Genomic DNA, 19,169 nt, shown 5'->3' with positions numbered 1-19,169 from the left:
CATTCCTACCTGCTCTCTCTCAGCTAACAGAATGAGATTAACTTTTTACGTTCCTGCTCGTACAACAGGTGTATGCATTTATGTATGTTTGTGTCTGTGTGTGATTGGATGGGATCACTTTAAGAGACAGTGGGAGGCTCTGTTTGCTGGTGTAGAGTGTGTGTATGCGCTGGCCTTATGAAGGGAAAGCCATCCCTCTGCACACATGGGACAAACATAACGGCAGTAATAAGTCTGGGTTGTGCTGTCGTGTGCTCTCTTAATGGTCAGCCTTGAGATGAGCTTCAGCCTCAGTCCCTCAAGCTGATCCTCAGTCAGCTTCCAACAGCCATCCGCTCTCACCTTGAACTCTTTCTCACACACACCCACTTCTTTTGAGAATTAATGCGGGGGTTACTCAGCAGGCTACGGGGTTCATGTGATGTACTCACAAAGTCGTGGGTTTGAATCAGAATCAGAGAGCTATGAGTCATTCTTTGATCGAAAATACAACGAGAACTCTTTAATGAAGAGGATCTGCAACTGCTGAAACTCCAAATATGAATGCATAAACTACAGCTGATAAGGGACATTTTGGTGGTTAAAATGCTCTGCCAAAGTCACATTTACCACAGCCTATAACCTGCTTCAACCTTGCTGAGATTAATGATGATAAAATTCATCAATATTGTGTCTGGCTCAGTCCTCTCTGTCACTTCTATGTGAGCCAGTTCTGCACCTTTCAGTCAGGTCCACTGCCAAGCCTGACATTTGGTTTAACAGCAGGTAGTTAGCCTGGTAATTGGAGTTTGGAACTAGATTTAACCAGGCGTGTGCTCAGAATGTGGGATAGCGCACTTGTGTATGTTTGCATGAGTGTGTTAATGTGTGTGTCTGTTGGTTACCATGCCCCCTGGAAGACCTCTTGCCCCCTGGAAGCCCCTCAGGCCAGCAGGTCCTGGCTTGCCACTTGGACCCTGACCTCCTGGATCACCCTATAAACGGGACAAAGAATAGCATCCACTGAGCTGACAACTTATACACTGTCAGGTAATCATTGAACAGACTTGCTTCGGGTGAAAACAATGAGCAGAGCAGAATCTGTGAGAATGGCCGAGGAAAATCAGAGAAAAACCATTAAAGTGATTGATCGGTTTGATAAAAGCTGAAATTATGCCTTATTATGTGGGAACAACAGCGAGTGATTAAGAAGTGAAGGCAAAAAAAGAAAAGATGTGCCAATTTCTAACAAACAACCATCAGAGGAATTTTTTTAGTCTGTTGGACCCATTCATTTTTAACAATAACTGCAGTTTTGTAACAGTGGAAATAAACGGTATAAAATCTTGCAGAGCTCAAAAAACATCTAAAAAAACAAGTTCCTATTCTGATGTGAGTCATTAAAAGAACAATGACTGAGACTACATCTCAAGAAAACAAGAATACCCTGTTCTACATCACCAAAGAACATTACATGACTTCACATTGCAGTTTGATCTTCAGCTACAAGATAATTTCGCCACAACTCAGTGTTTTGTGCATCTCTTTATTACAATTTTTCCAACTTTTCCCCTTAACTAATATTAGAATAAGTCTGTTAGATTAAAATGCAACGGGTAGTTCAAGTGTAGGAATAAAGAGGAAAAAAACAAGTACATAACAAATAACCTTCAAGAACAGGAATAAAGAAGCCAGGAACAAATTTCCATGGTAATTCTCTAACATACAAGACAAGGAAAATACATAATGAGCAAAAACACTTGGCAGAAAACATGTAACTACTTATGACTGGCGCTCTTTGCTGTTGTAGCATACAAAACACATGCTTATTTACCTTTCCACCCTCTTTTCCAGCAGCTCCAGGTAGACCTTGCTCACCAGGTGGACCAGGGGAGCCTGGATGTCCTCGCTCTCCACTGGGTCCTGTCTCTCCAGTTGGGCCCTATAAGGGACAACAGACATGTGAAGGTCAATGTGCTATAAAAATGAGTCTTAAACTGTGTCCTAAAGGGGATATGATATTGATTCAGTAGTAATACTTAAAGGGGTACTTTGCTGATTTCAAACCAGCTTTGAATCATAATAATGTGGGTTGCATGTGTAAATGAAATGTACTAATCATCCCTCCATCCTACCAGTGCCTAGAGTTCCCTGCTCACCACTGAATCACATGTTTTGCGTCATCCGGCGGAGTTTCACTGACAGTCCAACTACAGGCTGTACTTCCACATATTCATATTGCCCCTCCCTTCAAACTAAGACCAAACCCAATGAAACGGTGAAACTAGGCATTGCTAATCGAATATAAACCAAGATTCTGTTATTGTATTGCCTATTTCTTGCCTAAAAAATATACAGAAACATATTTTAGTATCCTGTTTAGCTGTAAAAGTGAGAATTTGTGAACAGGAAGTAAGTGACATACTGTTTCCTGCAAAGTGAAAATGGAGGCCGAAATATCAAATGGTAAAACTAGGTAGTGTCTGATCAAATGTAAACCAAGATTCTCTTCCTGTATTGCCTATTTTTTGCCTAAATAGTTTACATAAACATATTTAGTGCCCTGTTTAGCTGTAATAGTGAGAATTTGTGAACAAGAAGTAGTCAACATACTGTTTCCTGCACAGTAAAAATGGAGGCTGGAAAACCTGAGGTCAAACAGTAAAGCTAAGTAGTGCTGATCAAATGTAAACCAAGATTCTGTTCCTGTGTTGTCTATTTCTCGCCTCAGATGTTTTTAGAAACATATTTTAGTGCCCTGTTTAGCTGTAATGCGAGATTGTTTGTTACCAGCCAGCTGCCATTGAGTTTGCATTGCATTACCTATCAGTGGGAGCATTTATTGGTCGGATGTGATGCTGTGCAGTCTGGTAGTTGTAGGTTTTTTACGTCTTGAGCAAATGCCAGTCCTTTTTCTTTGTTTTCTCAGGTCATGTAGCACCAATTTCAAATCGTCTGCGTCTTTCTACTGCTGAGACAGCCCAGCTTTTCCAGTGTAGCTTCTTTAACATGTTTAGGATATCTCACATTTGACACTAGTAAGCAAATCATACTTTTTTGCCTACTTTTGCTTTCCTTAAACAATAAATGGAAGTCTTAATGAGATGGAATAATTTATTTTCAGCCCACGGTTCATTACTTTCAAAAGACAAAAGATCTCACTGAATGCATCTCAAAATCTTTTCAAAAACACTTGATGCATTTTGATTACATTCTCCACACAGGGGTATTGTTTTTTTCAGGATTCAGCTATTGTTACAGTCTTATACTTTCATACATTTCAGTGTCTCATAATCCTCCAACAACAGACAAAGAATAAGTGAGGAGGTGGAATATAGCTGTAGTGGTGTACTGTGCCGTATATATACCTGCGGTCCAACCACCCCACCAGGTCCTGGAGGTCCTGTCTTTCCTTGGAAGCCCTGAAGGGGAAAACACACATGCACACATGCAAGGTTATACAGTGTGTACTGTTTACTTTCTGCTGCACAGAATGTAGAGTCTGAGCCATATAGAGAATCAGTAAGAGCTGTGTATCAGTGTAAGTTGTATGTCTCCACACTGACAGCAAGAATTTGTTGCACCTTTTGCTGGTCACTAATAAAGTGATTGTGATCTTCCAGGTATTGTTAAGCATCGTGACAATTTGCTTACTTCTGATTGTACGCTACAAAATGAATCACCTTCGAGACTCATTTGGTCTCATAATAAGCCTTTAACAATAACTTTTTAAAGCGAGGAAGATCATTTCACATCTAAAATTCCGTTACCCTTGTCTAAGGTACTTTCCTTGCGGTGGTGAAGACGGACTCAGTTCTTTAACTTAAATAGAAGTGGTGTTACCACACTGCAGAAATACTCCATCACACATATAGACATTATATTACTGAATTGTAATTATTGATGAACTAATGTCTAAGCAGCATTTTATTGTGGCAGCTCAAACAGGAGCTAAGTTTAATGGGTAGAATCTATACAGCAATGAATAATATTTTACTTTTATTTAAATCACAAATTCTATATATATTTTATCAAAGAAAATCTAAAGTCACTAGAAACTACAGCTCAGTGGAGTAAAAAGTGCAAAGTACAATATTTCTCTCTGAAATTTAGTGCAAAAGAGGAATAAATACTTAGGTGAACTACCTCAAAAGTGTACTTAAGTAAATATACTTAATTTTCATCACAATTTTCTACCCTGTAAGGCACATTATTGCTCTGGCATCAAAAAAGTGTCGCTCCAAAAAATGACAAACTATTTAACTTATGAACAAACATTTATTTGTACTGCTCAGTATTGTCACGCTACTGGCTAATATTTAATTTTAAGGATAAATAATAGACAAAACATATTGTTTGGGTGGAAATTTGCAGTAAACAAGTCCTTATAAAAGCACACTAAACATGTAGTGTATTACACGATAGTATGTAAGAATATGGTGGATGATTAGTGTTGTCATGATCAGTGATCAAAAAAAATCAATGATCTTACTTCGACTGCTTTACATGATGTACGGAATCAGCTCCGCCTGTATTCCATTTTCTCTTACAGGAGCTTTACTTTCATCTGAAGAACACAATTTGTATGCTCTCTAAGTTACCCTCTTTTTTGCTTTATTTTTTTGTACGACCTATCTGAGAGAGTTAAAAGACCGAGTGTGGAGTGAGTGGGCGGTGATGCATGATGTTCAGGGTCAAATGGCAGGGCACAATGCATTCATGGGCAAAACTACCCACTCACCGTCTCTCCTCTCTGTCCGGGATGACCTGGCAGCCCATCTTTTCCTGCGGGGCCCTGAGGGGTGAACAGGTAGACAATTTATAAAAAATAAGACATCAGGTCGTAAGTGAGTATTAGTATTCAAAGCGCTAATATGAACGGTGTCAACATGGACTTGTTGTTGGTAACTCAGAGACTGTTTGACAGCAGCTACTTACATTGGGTCCTTTGGGTCCTGGGAAGCCGACAGGTCCTTGGGGTCCTTGAGGTCCCTTTAATTAAGAAAATAAAACGAGTGAGATGAGAGAACACAACACAACCTTAAACAGTTATTGCTATTTAATTAAATTCTAGCTGCCTCTCATACCCTGATTACTTTTTATTAGACATGCTCATGATTTCATATCATAGCTTGACAGCTTGATGTGGAGAGAAGTGGGTCTCCTCAGGTAAATTAAACATACATTCTTAATTTGAAGCTGGTAATCAGCAGCTTCTGTAGAGCACACACACTTTTTGATTTAATTTTAAATGGACAAATAGCTAGAATGCACTTTGAGTTATGATCCAAGCACAATGCACCTGCAGTACTTTTTCTGCCACTAACTCACTGCACAAAACTTCAAAATTTTAAAGAGGCACTGATCAAAAAAACATCTGATACTAACCCTCTCTCCTGGTGGACCCCCTGGTCCATCATTGCCTGAGGTGCCCTGCGGTGAAAGAAAAGGAGAAGAGAAACGTTGTCAGAGTATGAAGTGTGAAAAAAAACTCATGCAAAGCAGTGACACTGGGGTTATACAGCAAGCTATTTTGCACTGGCACATTCATATCCCTATGTGTTTAACATGATTTATTCAGGCAGTAAATAGCAGTTAATTAAACACATTGACCCTCATTAATCAATCTAACATATAAACCAGAACAGATCCAAAAGCAGAAATCATCTGAGGACAGGATTCACCTGTGATTAAAGAAACGTGCATATCTTGCCAATCAAAGCATAGGCGCAATTGGGAGTTTATAAATGAGGCAGCTGAAAACAATCAGCACTTAAATATCCCGTAACAATATATTCTCAGTTTAGAGACCTCACTCCAAGAGTTTACAACATGGGGAGACATAATATGGCCAAGAAGAGAAACTTTTCTAAGCTAGAAATGGAAATGCTGACGTCCAAAGTCCAACTGAACCAGCTGGTTCAATTTGGCAGCAGGAAAATTGGCATTAAACGAAGTCGTAAAAACGCAGTATGGAAAGAAATCACTGCTGAGGTCAACAGTGCTGCAGTGGACAATGGAACTCTAAGCTAAGTTTGGAGTATTTAATTTATACGTCCATTTTATTTACCTTTTTAAAGCTTTTATATATTAATAATATATGACAGATTTACTATGCTGTTCCTCAAGTCCACGCTGACTTAAACTTGTGTACACAGGTTGAGACCTGATGTGAAATTTGATTGTAGCCTCTGCTTACGTCCATATCTGTAAATGCTGAGCTTTGCAACAAGTTTTCTGCCGTTCGTTTACGTATTATTGGCGCAGGCAAAATTAATTTATTCATGGATTGTTCACTTTCATACATCTTCTTTATATAATCTTAAGCATGTAGACACATTGATTATCATAGGTCCCACCATTACAAATTCTGCTGCCTCTCACCTTTGCACCTGGCTTTCCTGTTGGTCCTCTAGCACCACGCCCACCACGTGGACCCTACATTTAAAACAATACAGTTATAGTAAGGGAAAAAAAATTGCATACACAGGAAAAACTACACCAGACAGTAACTGAATAGAGGGCAGTTCGTCAATGCCTTCCCATCCCATCTTTACAATTCCCCACCCTGTGAATCAAAAGGCAAAAGACATCAAGCCCATACACAACTACACTATAGGAAGAGATTTTCATTTGAACACAATAAATCATTTATGTGCAGGGCCTGAGTTGACTTGGCAGACAGACAAATTTCCTACCGTTGGGCCACGCTGCCCTCTGGGGCCTGCTTTGCCGGCGATTCCCTGAGAAAGAAAAACAAAAGCTTTGATTTAAGGCAAAATCATTCCTTGTACCATCAATGAATAAACGTACTTTTTCATCGCTTCGTAGAGGGTTGGAGCTAAAACAACTACAAATATGCTCAAACATCAGGGAGCTACAAATGCTGAAGGGGTTTGACTGAGGGATGAAATAGAACCATCTGAGCATCTTTGGACAAAAATAAATAATCAAATTGCTGCGGTAAGTGGTTACCCACAGGCACTTGACAGCTTGAACTACCTGTCAGTTGTAGCACGCTGGGGCCACGAGTGTCTGCCTCTCAGTGTCTGTCTGTGAGCAGAGACGAGCTTGTTTCTTCAATAATAACCCTCCCTGCCATTCTGCAACTCTACATCTCATCCCTCCATCTGTGACTCACTCATTCAACTGGACCACGCTACACCTACACAGCTGAGTACAGTAGTGGGTCCATCCTTTAAGTGCTAAATCCTGAATACACTACAAGGCCAAAAGTATGTGGACACCCCTGTTTTCTCACTTTTATCTTTTTGGTCTGGGACTGTTTACATAGTTTGGCCTCAGCTGCTAGTCCCAGTCAAGGGAACTTTCAATGCTACAACACACAATGATATTTCAGGCCACTGTGTGCTTCCAGTGTTTGTGGAGGGTCCTTTCCTGTTTCAACATGACAAAGTAAGGTACATAAAGAGATGGTTTTCAGAGTCTGATGTCAAAGAACTTGACTCTCTTGCACAGAGCCCCGGCCTAAAATCTATCTACCACCTTTGGGATGAACTGGAACAACAGGCCTTATCGCCTCATACCAGTCATCGACCTCACTAATACTCTTGTGACTGAATATGAGCTGCAGCCAGGTTCCAAAATCTTATGCAAAGCCATCCCAAAAGAGAGGAAGCTTTCGGCAACATAATAATGCCAATGGTTATGGAATAAGATAATAATTACATGCTTGGATGTGGATATAGTTTGTCCGGGTGTCTACCATAGATTGTTTAAATAATGGATGTAGCTGCTAGGGCTGCCCCCTAATAGTTGACCGAACGTAGTTGACCAAAATATTAGTCGGCAAGATTTCATTGGTCGCTGACCTATGTGACTGGACCATGTGGGAATTCAATTTGAAAGGACAGACACAGGAAGTGGACACGCTCAGCAGTCAGACAGGAGTCACATTACAAACCAATCACAGCTGACAGATATCTTTCCCTTCTTCTGTAAATATTCGGTCTGATAAATACGGAAAAGTTGATCATGTTAGTGCAGGGCTACACAGAGCTTTACATCTCTCCCACTGTGACAGCAGGCCTACACACTTATTAATAGCATCTGGAAGATCAGCTCTGCACTCAGGATGTCAGGTAAATAGGCTATACGATGCTTGTTAAGGTTGCTTAGCAACCTCAGATACAGTCATTACTGCTTTGCAGATGGCGGGTGAGTTATGTAAAGATCCCCCCCCTGTACAGTTGTCATGGATGTTTAAATTAGCTATAAAGACCAAAACTGGCTGTCAACATGTTTATTTTTGCTACAATGCTGGGCATTTTAACATGAGTGTTTATGGGGATTGAGTCCGTTTCGAAGCCAGCCTCAAGTGGCCATTTGAGGAACTGCAGTTTTGGCACTTCCACATTGGCTTCATTTTTCCTCCCCCGCAGGTTGCTACTTGGTGTTTTCATATTTTGTAGTGCAATTCGTACACATTTGGGTTATAAAAACTGTGAAATATACTTTCTGCATCCATAGTGACATTTTAGGGATTCACGTGCAGACTTATACCCTGAGATATTGAGATATTGGGCCATAGAAATAAAACTAATTTGACATAAACTGTGTACAATTTCAGCACAATAAGTGATATAAAGCATACTTAAAACACTTCAAACAAATGAAACAAGGTAAATTTAAGTTAAAACTTGATGATACCTTTTTCATTCAGACACAAACCAGCTATGTCTTAGTCACATTCTGTGCATCTTGGACTGTTAGACTTGGTGGCCTTGTGGTCTACCACACACTGACCATCCTGTGTTTCAGTATTCTACACTATCTATTCTTAATCCATCAGCCACACAGAGCAACCCGCAGTGACCAAGTGTACATGTCTTCAAAAGGAGAGAGAGCGGTGAATTTTGAGGCTCACCCTTGCTCCCTTCTCGCCGTTTGCCCCGGGGAATCCAGGGAAGCCGTTGGAGCCCTGCAAGACAAGTACAGAGAAAAGAATAAAAAAGAAGTGACAGAAAGGAGAAATACATTAGACGGCTGGAGGGTATGGAATAAGACATGTCTACTATCATCTCTGTCCAGTAACAATGTGACAGGGGCTTCGCTTTGCTGACCACAGCTAATTAATAGAGAAACTGTGGTGTCCTAACATGAGCACTCCCATACCATACTAGCCAGCAGATTCTTATCATAGAGCTACGGCTTTATAGGCTGTGAGTTCCCGTAGATAAATGAGAACCTTCTTTTGCTGCTTTAAAGGAGCCCAAAGGGAAAATCTCCTCCTCTCCACTTAGAGACTTTCTGACACACAGACAGACAGAGGTGCTGTTAGGTTGTTAGTTAGGAAGCAAAAGAAGAAGATGAAAAAAAAAAAGGCGTGGGAGCAAATAAAGACAAAGGAAGGGGAAACTGCAGATCCCCTTGATACCCATCAGCAATTTAGTTATTGGACTTTCGCAGGCTGTGCCCTCTGATAGCAGCAATGGTGCCAGTCAAACAAATACTAGGAGGGCAATCACCGTTGGATGAATAAGAGGAATGGCGAGCAGCCTACCAATATAGCCTCGCTTTATGCAGCATTAGGTGGCATAAATATGTATTCAACCAATTTAAGTAAATATTTCTTTGTCTCAGCAGCACTACAAGGTCATGAGCGTGTGTCTGGGTGTTTCGGAGTTTAAAACATACTTTGATGCAATGCACATCCATAGTGCTCATTACTGTTCACATGCATATGTATATGAGGTATAATACTGTTCGGTATAAGCAAGGGCACCACAACGAGGCAGCGTGGGCTGAATTGCAAGAGGTAAACAGCCCAGCATTTGGAGACAGCAAGAAGGGAGATCTATGCTGCTTAATTTGTTTTTCACAGAGGTGCAGTTATGGTAAACTGAAAGGAGAGCTGGTACCGGACAAGCCTGACTTGAGCCACAGAGATAAGACAGTCAACTGGAGCTATTGCAAATGGCACCGAGAATTAACGGTGTGGGAAAGCTGTTAACAGAGAGTGATGGGGTGCAGCAGCCAAAGACACAGCCAGTGGAGGGATTCGTGCACAGGCTGATCGAGGGGATAGAGGCTGCAAACAGGCCAGGACTTTGACCCTGAACCTACACTCGGGGACGATGCGATAGTTTAAAACATAGCTCATACCGTGCAGTGGCAATGCAGTCTTTTTTGTCTCTGTCTCAAACAACAAACAGCACTTGATCTTTTAAATTCTATGACATATGAAAAGTGACATTAACTTCTTGTCAAATATAAAGTATCTTTAAAATGATGGAGGATTTAGTTTATTAAAGCATCCTCATTATAAGTTAGCAAAGACAGCTTGAGACTTTGTTTTAGACTAGAGTGGGTGTCACAACTTTTTAAATTCTGGATATGTTTTTTTTTGTAGAAGAGGAGGAAAACTCTTCAAATGCAGGCTATAGAGAGGAAACTATGGCACTGTTTATGCCACAGCCAAGACGCTTTTATTGTCTCTACAGAAACTTTTTTTTCTGTTTGAAGCATAAAGATTCTAAAAAGAAAATCTGATCCAAGGCTCCACTGGGAACCACTGTGGGCAGCCTTTGTTTAAAATCATTTATGGATACAAACAATTCTCTTCTTTGTGCCATCATCTTATAAAATATCCTGTAATTAAAAGAACTGATACAACGCTGCACATTAGAACAGTAACTTCCCTCTGTGTCTCTCCCACTTTGTGTAATTTGTCCAGGTCTCCTATTAATTTGTGTGCTACGCTCAGCTCAGATCCTGCTGACCTTAACAGACAGAGCGGGAGACTTGCCCATCTGGATGTTGCGAGAGAAGGTGTATCTGACCCATCATATCAGTGCCAAGCTGTCAGTGCTGACAGCAGCAGAGAGGAACCAGCTGCAGCAGCACATCTTGATAGTGGAGCTGTGGCACAGTGGTCAGCGCTACAGTGCAAGGAATGCCAGACTGTTAGATAATGCCTGGAAGAGTGTAAGGAGGGAGGACAGCTGATGACTCCAGCGGGTGACCGTGCCACTTAGGCTCCCTATGAGAGTTGCTGCGAGAGTACAGTAGGTGTCTCCTCGGGTTTGTGTTTGTGTGAGTAAGGGTTAGTCAGCAAGTCTGCAGATTGTAGAAAGGTATATGAGAGCTAGATTAGACATGAGTGGATGTGAAACAGACATGTACACATGCATTTAAACACATACAAGCATAGTAGTTTCACACTGAAAAGGTAATGTAGCGAGCAAACACAGAAATTTTCCTTCAACATTACTGAGGTGGCGAACGTCTCCTCTGTTGATCTGCCCTTCACCAAAACACTGAACACCTACAGCCGGCGCTGATCTATGACCTCCCAGTGGAGTGGAGGCATTCACAGTAAGAATGGAGTGAATTATTACTCTCATCACACACCTTGGAGCCTTGTCGACCAGGGTACCCAGGCAAACCGGGGACTCCGAGTTTTCCCTAAAAAAGGGAGCAAAGAAAAACAAAACAAAAATGATGAATTCTCACTGTGTCACCAGAGACATCTTTGGGAGATGGCAGTAAAGTTCACAGAAGCATTGCGAAAGCAATAAAGTTATAACCATAAAGTTTTACTTCTGGTGTGGGAAATATTTTAATACCATGTTTATGAACATGACATCATCCGTGTAAAGGCTTTTCTGCTTTTCACCCAAATATGAATTCACTTTGGTCCATTTTGGTCATTACAGTGTATGGTCGTAAAGTGGTGCACAGAATCTGAGGTAACTGTCCCGTGTGCTTTGAAAGTAAGGTCAGGTATTTTTAATTTTATTTTTTATTATGACTCTAATACCTCTAATTACTGGTGCTGGTAATTTGCACTTACACTGCACTGTTGTGCTGAATTTATGCAAATCAGGATGAAAATGTAAAATGCATGATTGATATAGCATTGCAAAGTAACTCATCTGTGGCAAATGGTGATTTAAAGTTTAGTAAAATGACTGAAAACAACTTTACAGTGTAGCTAAAAGCACCAAACTGTCAATTTAGTTTTTAGCGTATCCTTTCTTTGCTTGCCTAAATCAAAATTCCTCCTAACTGAGATCATTACTGTGATTGTGTGATGTAATATAAAGCCAGAGGGAGCAACTTTTGTCCCCCTCCTCTGGCAGGGAGAGTAATTACATAAACACTGTCTACTTGTGCTTGTAACGTATGCCTAACATATCTTTCTATGACTTCAATCCTTCCTTTGAAGACTGAGTTTCAAATGTAAATTAAATTAATTAACCTCTCCTTCCTTTAGCTTTGGCTGGTTGATGTTAACGCATAATTTCCAGTGCGCCTGCGTGGGAAAGTCACCACAGACAAAAGCAAGAACCAGGCAGGAGATTCGTACACTGTATTAAAAGTTCCCAGTGGTTTTAACTGTGCAACGTTTCCTTCTAACAGAGACCTTCGTCAGGCATTTTTAAATCATCACAAAGAAGAAAAAGCAATATTAAGACACAAACACATTCATCTCTTAGGTGATTGAGATCTGCTTGACTGAGAGTCAGTCCACATTCAGTATATCCTTGTGTAGTATTGCTTTTGTTGTTTTTGGTTCCTTTTCATGTTTTGTCCCCTATGTGGGAGTGTCTGAGAGCATCATTTATCTCTGCTCTGATTGGCCCAATCTGATTGTCTCAACCTGAGAGTGGAGTAACTCTCTGTCAAGCAGATCACAATCACCTGAGAGATGAATGTGTTTGTGTTTTAATATTGCTTGTTCTGTTTTGTGATGGCGATTTCGTGGTTTAGATCGAAACGCTGCACAGTTCAAACTATTGGGATATTTAAATACAGTGTGCGGATCTCCTGTCTGGTTCTTGCTTTAGTTTGATTTTGTGATCTAACACCTGTGAAACTTTTTCAGATGTTCAAGCCCTCCACCCTGCAGACACCAACACTAAAACTCTGGTATGCTGAGAAATACAAAGAGCTTTCCCTGGTGGCAGTAGCCTTAATCAGCATTGTGTGAACTTGTTTGACAAGGGCTTGACTGTAATGGACGTTCAATTATATGTCAAAGTCACGCACCCTAGCTTTATACCACAAAATTGACTGAGCCAAGATGTATTCCGTGTATAAGAAAACAGTCCATTGATCAAAATAGTTGTTGTAACCTTTAATACTAATTTGTTAAAGTATCAATACTGCAGCACCATTAAGCAACATACACCAAGATCAAAGCGCCATGGTGAAATGTTGGCAACGTAAGCCTATTAAATGGGACTGTTGTAGCGCTGACGGGAGGTGGAGAAAATGTTAACTTCAATTTGGTCATGGCAGCTACAAAACTACTGTAAACCACTCTCTTCAGACTGCTTTATCAGACTGCTGTTACTAAGAGCCATACTGACCCTGGACTGGTTGCTGATGTCATAGTAGCACTGAAACACTCCTACATTTATTTCTACGAGTTTTATAAGGGCTGAACCAAATGTCAGTTTTGGTTTTTACATCTGAAGCTTCTAATCAGATTTTTGAATGAAGCTTCGAATGTCGTCACATTTTATGATGTCATCACCCTAAGAAAATACAATAAAATAAATAAATACATTTAAAAAAAACCTTGAACAAAATCCCCAACTTGAACTGAGTAATTTATCATAAGTTATTTTTTCAGTTAAATCAACTTTATCCAATGGAGGAATGAAATTTATGGTGCCATTACAGACATAGGTGTGTGCCTTCCTTTGTGCAGGAGCGAAAAGTATTTGTTAGATAAAAACATCTTTTGAGTTTTGGAAATGATTACATCTATCTTTTTTCAATAAAGTTGACTTATGGACTTGAAGTTATTAGAAATAGAAAACTCTGAAGTTATTAGAAATATCTGGATTTCATGAGTCAGAGACAATCCTACGCAGCCACCACCAGAATTGAATTTGAATTGAATACTTAGAATTTCAGTGCAACCTAAACATATGCAACTGTGCAGAAATACCAGGTTAATACAGAGTAAATGGACAGACAGGCATTCGAATGCTGATTGAGAATTTGAATGTGAACATTATGAATGAAGCTTCAAACCTTCAAATGGTTCGGTAAAGCTCTAGTATGTTTTATGCTAATCAGTCTGTAGAACATTTTAATTGTATTTACATGTCTTTATCTTATGTCGTTACACTTGGAAGTCAACATGTCAATAAAACACATTAACCACAATGAAAATCCACAGTTTTACAGTTCAATCTTTGCAGCTATTGATTATTTACCTTCTCTCCAGCTGATCCCATGGGACCGGACTCTCCGTTGGGTCCTGACTTGCCCTTGGGGCCCTCGGGGCCATCCTCTCCTCTGGGTCCTACTACACCAGCCTCACCCTTGATGGAAAGGAAACAAATGTAAGCAGCGGTATTATTTTTATCATGCTACTGCTCTCCGCAACAGCAAATATTAACATTATCTTTAGAGACGATGATTCACCTTGTCACCCTTGAGACCCATGTCACCTTTGAAGCCGGGGAATCCATCCTCTCCCTTAAGACGAAAGAGATAAACAGCTGTTTAGAGCTGAGTGTTTAATCCAGTGTCACAGAGGCAGAACTGATAGAGCCTAGTAAAAATATGCAAAATGTAAAATATTTAAAAATAGCAAAAAACACTGAAATCCACTTATGGACCACTTCAATAGAAAAATCATAGAGTCATTTCATCATGGCAGTCCTATAGTCTTATTGACAGCCAACAGGGTGAGGGGCACCTTAGGACATACTGACACCTAGTGGTCATTTACATGAAGCACTGACAGAAGCATTTTTAGAGAGTGTCACTGACTTCCTGTCTCTCTATGGTTGTACTGACATCTGGTGGTTAAAAATCAGAATGCAGTTTCTAACATTTTCCAAGGCTCTGCTATCAGAGTCTCCAGACAGCTGTGTTCTCCACATATTACACACTAATGCCAATATTCTGATATATTTTTATGCCTGCCTCTTCTCAGATAATAAATCATAAAACAATACAATGTGACAAGCATATAACTCGATGTGTAGCTTTGGTGAAATACTCGTCCCATGGGATTTTATGTAAGACAGAAGTATCAATGTAGAATAGCTTTTAACAGCATGTTCAGTGTTTGTATGAAATCTCTGAGGAGTTTCTTTTTCCTGAATATTGAGTGGAAAATCCATCCAGTGGCACCGAGGTAGCAACAGGCTACGCTCGACCACAGCAACCACAGAAAACAATGGCAACAGATCAATCTCGGCTGAAACTACCCGACAAACAGCCTCATTCTGGTTTAATGTTCCACACTCCATTTCAGCTCGGACTTAACTGCCAACCTGACAGGACCTTATGAGGCATTTTTTTTCACTTGCTGGATCGCGAGGAGGCCTTATTTAAGCCGGAATAAAAACGGTGATGGGTCCATTTTAGCGGAATGACATCTGCCAATCATGTTGAGGAAGAATGGAGACTGGAGGAGTGTTTACCTTTTCTCCTTTGCCACCTTTAAGACCTCTAATTCCCTCGGCACCCTGAGGAGAGAGTACAATAGAGTCAGGATGAAATTCAGGGAAAATGGAAATGTATCATGGAAAGCTGGGTACTGTATGACTAAGATAGCACTTACTTTCACACCACGGGGCCCAGGGTAGCCGATGGAGCCCATAGGACCGGTGAGACCCTGAAAGATTGCAAAGAGTGTCATGTGATTGGTGAAGTAACTATTAGCATGCATCAACCTTTACTGTAATGCCTTTCTGCTGTATTAGATAACTTCACTAGCACTTTGCTCCATTGATACCCAAAGCTTTCCCATTGGTTTTATTCAATAGTGAACCTTGGGGAAGCATTTGGAGACTTATGTATATGAAAATAAGAATTACAAAAAAGGAAATTTTGGTAGCAGCCCATTAACTTCTTACAGTAATTCATTTTTTAAAACTAAAACAAATGAACTCTTCTACATTGCTGTTATTGACTGCACTTCGTCTAATCTGTACCTAAACCTGTAGTGTGTATTTTTTTTTATCTAACATGATAGAGAAGATTAGATAAACCACCAGAGGGATTACTGTACACTGAAATCCAAACTTTGATAAATATGTAGCGCGAATCTAAACTCTTGCTGCCTCTGTAGAGATGGATTAATTTCTACTTTTTCTTACACATCTATAGCTGAATAACTTTATGATCATCAACTCTGAAAATGAGCTACGGTTTTCACATTTCTACACTGGCTTTGATGTCCTATTTGTCCACATGGAAACTCCCAAGATCAGCCAATCAAAGGAAATAAAGAGAAACTTAATTTGCTGTATTCTATTTCTGACACAGATATCATCTAAATTGTGTGGTTATATTAAAACTCACCCTACTGTGCACGCTAAGCAACTGCTAAATGTAATTACTTGCAAACTCTGCCCAACCCAGCCTTTTCCCTGTGCAGTGGCACATTAGATCCATCTTTGAGAGAAGTGAAAAGCTTAACATTATACTTACAGCTGCTCCTTTCTCGCCTGGAGGACCTTCTTTTCCTGGGTGACCCTAGAAAAAAGGTCAAAGAGATTTCATTTATCAACAGTTGATCATCTTTGACTGACAATGTAAAAAAAAAAAAAACAGGAGTCAGGTGTGTTACTTACAGGAGGGCCATCAGCACCAGGGAGTCCACCCAAACCTTGTTTCCCTTGAGGTCCCTATAAATAGAAAGCAATACATGGGAAGTTAAACAGACAGACATGTAGTAGACAGATGAGTGCATACCTTACCATCCGTGACAGTGCTACAAGGACTGCCAAGAGTTCATCTGCTTGAAATCTTATTAAATATCCACAAAACCACTAATAAAATGCTCTCAGTTAGACAAAGTAAGTGCTTATGCAGGAGTGCTACAGTAATATGTATACTTGTCTGTGTGTGTGTGTGTGTGTGTGTGTGTGTGTGTATGTGTATCCTTGTGTGAGGGTCTATAGCTCAGACACGGTGTTCCTGCAGAATCACTTATGAGGTTTTGACTGAAACATTCACTTATCGGGGCAGCAGAGTTGTGGTGGGAGGACTGAGGGGTGACTGGGTTCCCTTTTTACTTACTTTTTCACCAGGAGGCCCGATCGGACCTTGAGGACCAACGAGACCCTGAAAGACAATTGAGAAAGGTCTGTTTTTAGGCCAAACTTGTGTCTTCTTCAAAAACCAGGCTAACATGATGCTGACACAAAACCAAAAGGTGCATTTGAGGGAAAAGAACACCCGTTTTGTCAATTCGAGAAAGTCTATACCTATTGTTTCGTAATATATTCATCTACTTCCTTCAACGATTCCAGACAGCTGTTTTTCTCACTTAGCCACTTCACGTTGCTTCAGACGTGTTCGTTCAGCTGTGCAAAGGGAGGTTCACTCTTTTCTACAGTCATTTTAAAGTCACTTCTAGAGAAATCACCCAGTGAAGTACTTTTTTTTAAACGTTATTAACAGTTAAAACAAGTGAGCTGTGTTATGTTTCTACGGGCCAATGCCTTCCTTGAAAGGCATCAATCTGCATCTGGCCAGGGTTAACTAAAATGAAGTTATTTATTCAACCTGTATACCATCAGAACAGGTCCCTGCTAATACTTTCCAGCGGAATGACGCCACCCTGTCCAGGCTGTGAGCGTCAGCAAGGCTGAAAATCTTACCTGGCAGTGGTCATTTAGCCCTGGCTACAATATTGGGTGCACTGTTTTGTATTAAAGATGACTCCAAAATGGAATATTTTTCACTGTGCCACTAACTGGACTATGTAATCGGGTTAAGTGCTATCAAATGAATACAATATGTTGCATCTCAGCAGGCCAAAGAGGATGTTTCTTTTTAGTGAAACAATGTTAGTCAACACTTGCTCTATTATGGTGTCAGTTTTGTGGAATGCCCCACTGAGTGGCTGCAACTTAAGGAATGAAGGATGGAGAGAATGAGGGGAAAAAAGGAAGCAGAGCAAAAGAAAAATAAGTCTGAGAAATGGCTGATTAAGAAAACAGGAGCGCGGGTGGCGACCTGAGTTCGCAGTAGTCCCTGTTGCACAATGGATATGGCAACGAGGATGGAGCGTGAAAAGGACAGACAGAGGCAGAGAGCACGGGTAGAGGAGAGATGACAGGAGAGGAATGAAGACATTGAGCAAGAGAGGAAAGAATGGAGGACACAACAGTGGAGAGACAGGGTTAGAAAAACAGATTTAGAGAGAATAAAGAAGAGACTTACATGTGGACCAGGCAAACCCTGCTGCCCAGGAGGCCCTGGCTCTCCTTGTGGACCCTGTGTTTGACAAAGAAACAGAAAAGAATGCGCTTAATATTTATAATTGCTGCAGGACACTCAATTTAATCTATTCTTCTGTATGCTTTGAATCTGTATAACTATCAAAAAAGAAACAACATTGCACAATAATTTGGATAAATTACATTAATACAGTTGAAGAGTCATTTAATTTATATATAAGGACAACAAGGAGCGATCATTAAAAAGTCATTAGGTGTTTCTTTTTTTGTTTTTCCACATTAAAACTGTGGCACTGGGTTAGGGGGAAACTTTAGGTGACCTTGCTTGCATGAATTAAATGAATTTTATCCAATCTATATCAAAAATGTAAAAACAAAGGTGCAAATGGTTGGGAGAAATATGATACACTGGCACATGAAGCACAGCTGTCTGTTTTCTGGCCTCATCCAAAGTTATTCTAGTTCCTATCAAAGCCAGCCCTTAAGTCTGGTGGCTGGTCAGAATCTAAGTTTGGCTATGAAATACAGCTTTCTTTAAGTACACGCTGAGGGGCTACAGAGCCATCTGGGTATGGATTAGAGGCTAATGAGACAAACTGGAAGGGTGGGTTGTTTGGTATCCCTGCTGAGAATTAGTGTGTCATAAAGCAAACATATACAAAAACAGACAAGAGCCTTGTGATGCAGTCTGCTCCAGCTGTTACAACAAACACTAAACACAAAAGCTGGATTCAGAGACGTTTAGGTTGCCTGGTGGTGATTGTTTGCAGGGCCCTATGAGCAAAATGCAAAGTTGGGTAATCCTGTAAAATGCAGGGAGTGAACACATTTGGATTCTTTGGTCATGAAGGATGTCTTAAACACATCCATGTCAGAGGCTGATGTAAGCATTAGAAGGGCTCATAAACCCTTTGGGAAGCTTTACTACCAAGGATACTTTCAAGTGTTCTGCTTTGATTTTTGGAATATGTTGAGATCAATACTAACTTTGGAGAAATTAATGAC

At 40.4% G+C, this 19,169-nt stretch overlaps 1 protein-coding gene across 2 annotated transcripts in view; it reads right to left on the bottom strand.

The window, feature by feature from the left end:
• Window positions 1-19,169, bottom strand: part of LOC125901638 (collagen alpha-1(XI) chain-like) — a 103,366-nt gene that overhangs the window by 37,784 nt on the left and 46,413 nt on the right. For both annotated transcript variants that reach the window (XR_007451004.1, XM_049597388.1), the window contains exons 23-40: window positions 18,148-18,201; window positions 16,999-17,043; window positions 16,551-16,604; window positions 16,408-16,452; window positions 15,536-15,589; window positions 15,396-15,440; window positions 14,386-14,439; window positions 14,175-14,282; window positions 11,353-11,406; window positions 8,867-8,920; window positions 6,678-6,722; window positions 6,364-6,417; window positions 5,368-5,412; window positions 4,918-4,971; window positions 4,721-4,774; window positions 3,348-3,401; window positions 1,814-1,921; window positions 885-974 (exon numbers count right to left, since the gene is read on the bottom strand). Coding sequence is in view for 1 of the 2 variants with exons in the window: in XM_049597388.1 (XP_049453345.1) it covers window positions 885-974; window positions 1,814-1,921; window positions 3,348-3,401; window positions 4,721-4,774; window positions 4,918-4,971; window positions 5,368-5,412; window positions 6,364-6,417; window positions 6,678-6,722; window positions 8,867-8,920; window positions 11,353-11,406; window positions 14,175-14,282; window positions 14,386-14,439; window positions 15,396-15,440; window positions 15,536-15,589; window positions 16,408-16,452; window positions 16,551-16,604; window positions 16,999-17,043; window positions 18,148-18,201 (1,071 nt within the window). In the remaining variant the exon portion in view is untranslated. The remainder of the gene's footprint in view (window positions 1-884; window positions 975-1,813; window positions 1,922-3,347; window positions 3,402-4,720; window positions 4,775-4,917; window positions 4,972-5,367; window positions 5,413-6,363; window positions 6,418-6,677; window positions 6,723-8,866; window positions 8,921-11,352; window positions 11,407-14,174; window positions 14,283-14,385; window positions 14,440-15,395; window positions 15,441-15,535; window positions 15,590-16,407; window positions 16,453-16,550; window positions 16,605-16,998; window positions 17,044-18,147; window positions 18,202-19,169) is intronic.

Source organism: Epinephelus fuscoguttatus, linkage group LG15, assembly GCF_011397635.1.
Source record: "Epinephelus fuscoguttatus linkage group LG15, E.fuscoguttatus.final_Chr_v1".
Classification (NCBI taxonomy): Eukaryota; Metazoa; Chordata; class Actinopteri; order Perciformes; family Serranidae; genus Epinephelus; species Epinephelus fuscoguttatus.
Note: the sequence above shows the minus strand (reverse complement) of the source record. Positions and strands in the feature narration are given on the sequence as shown.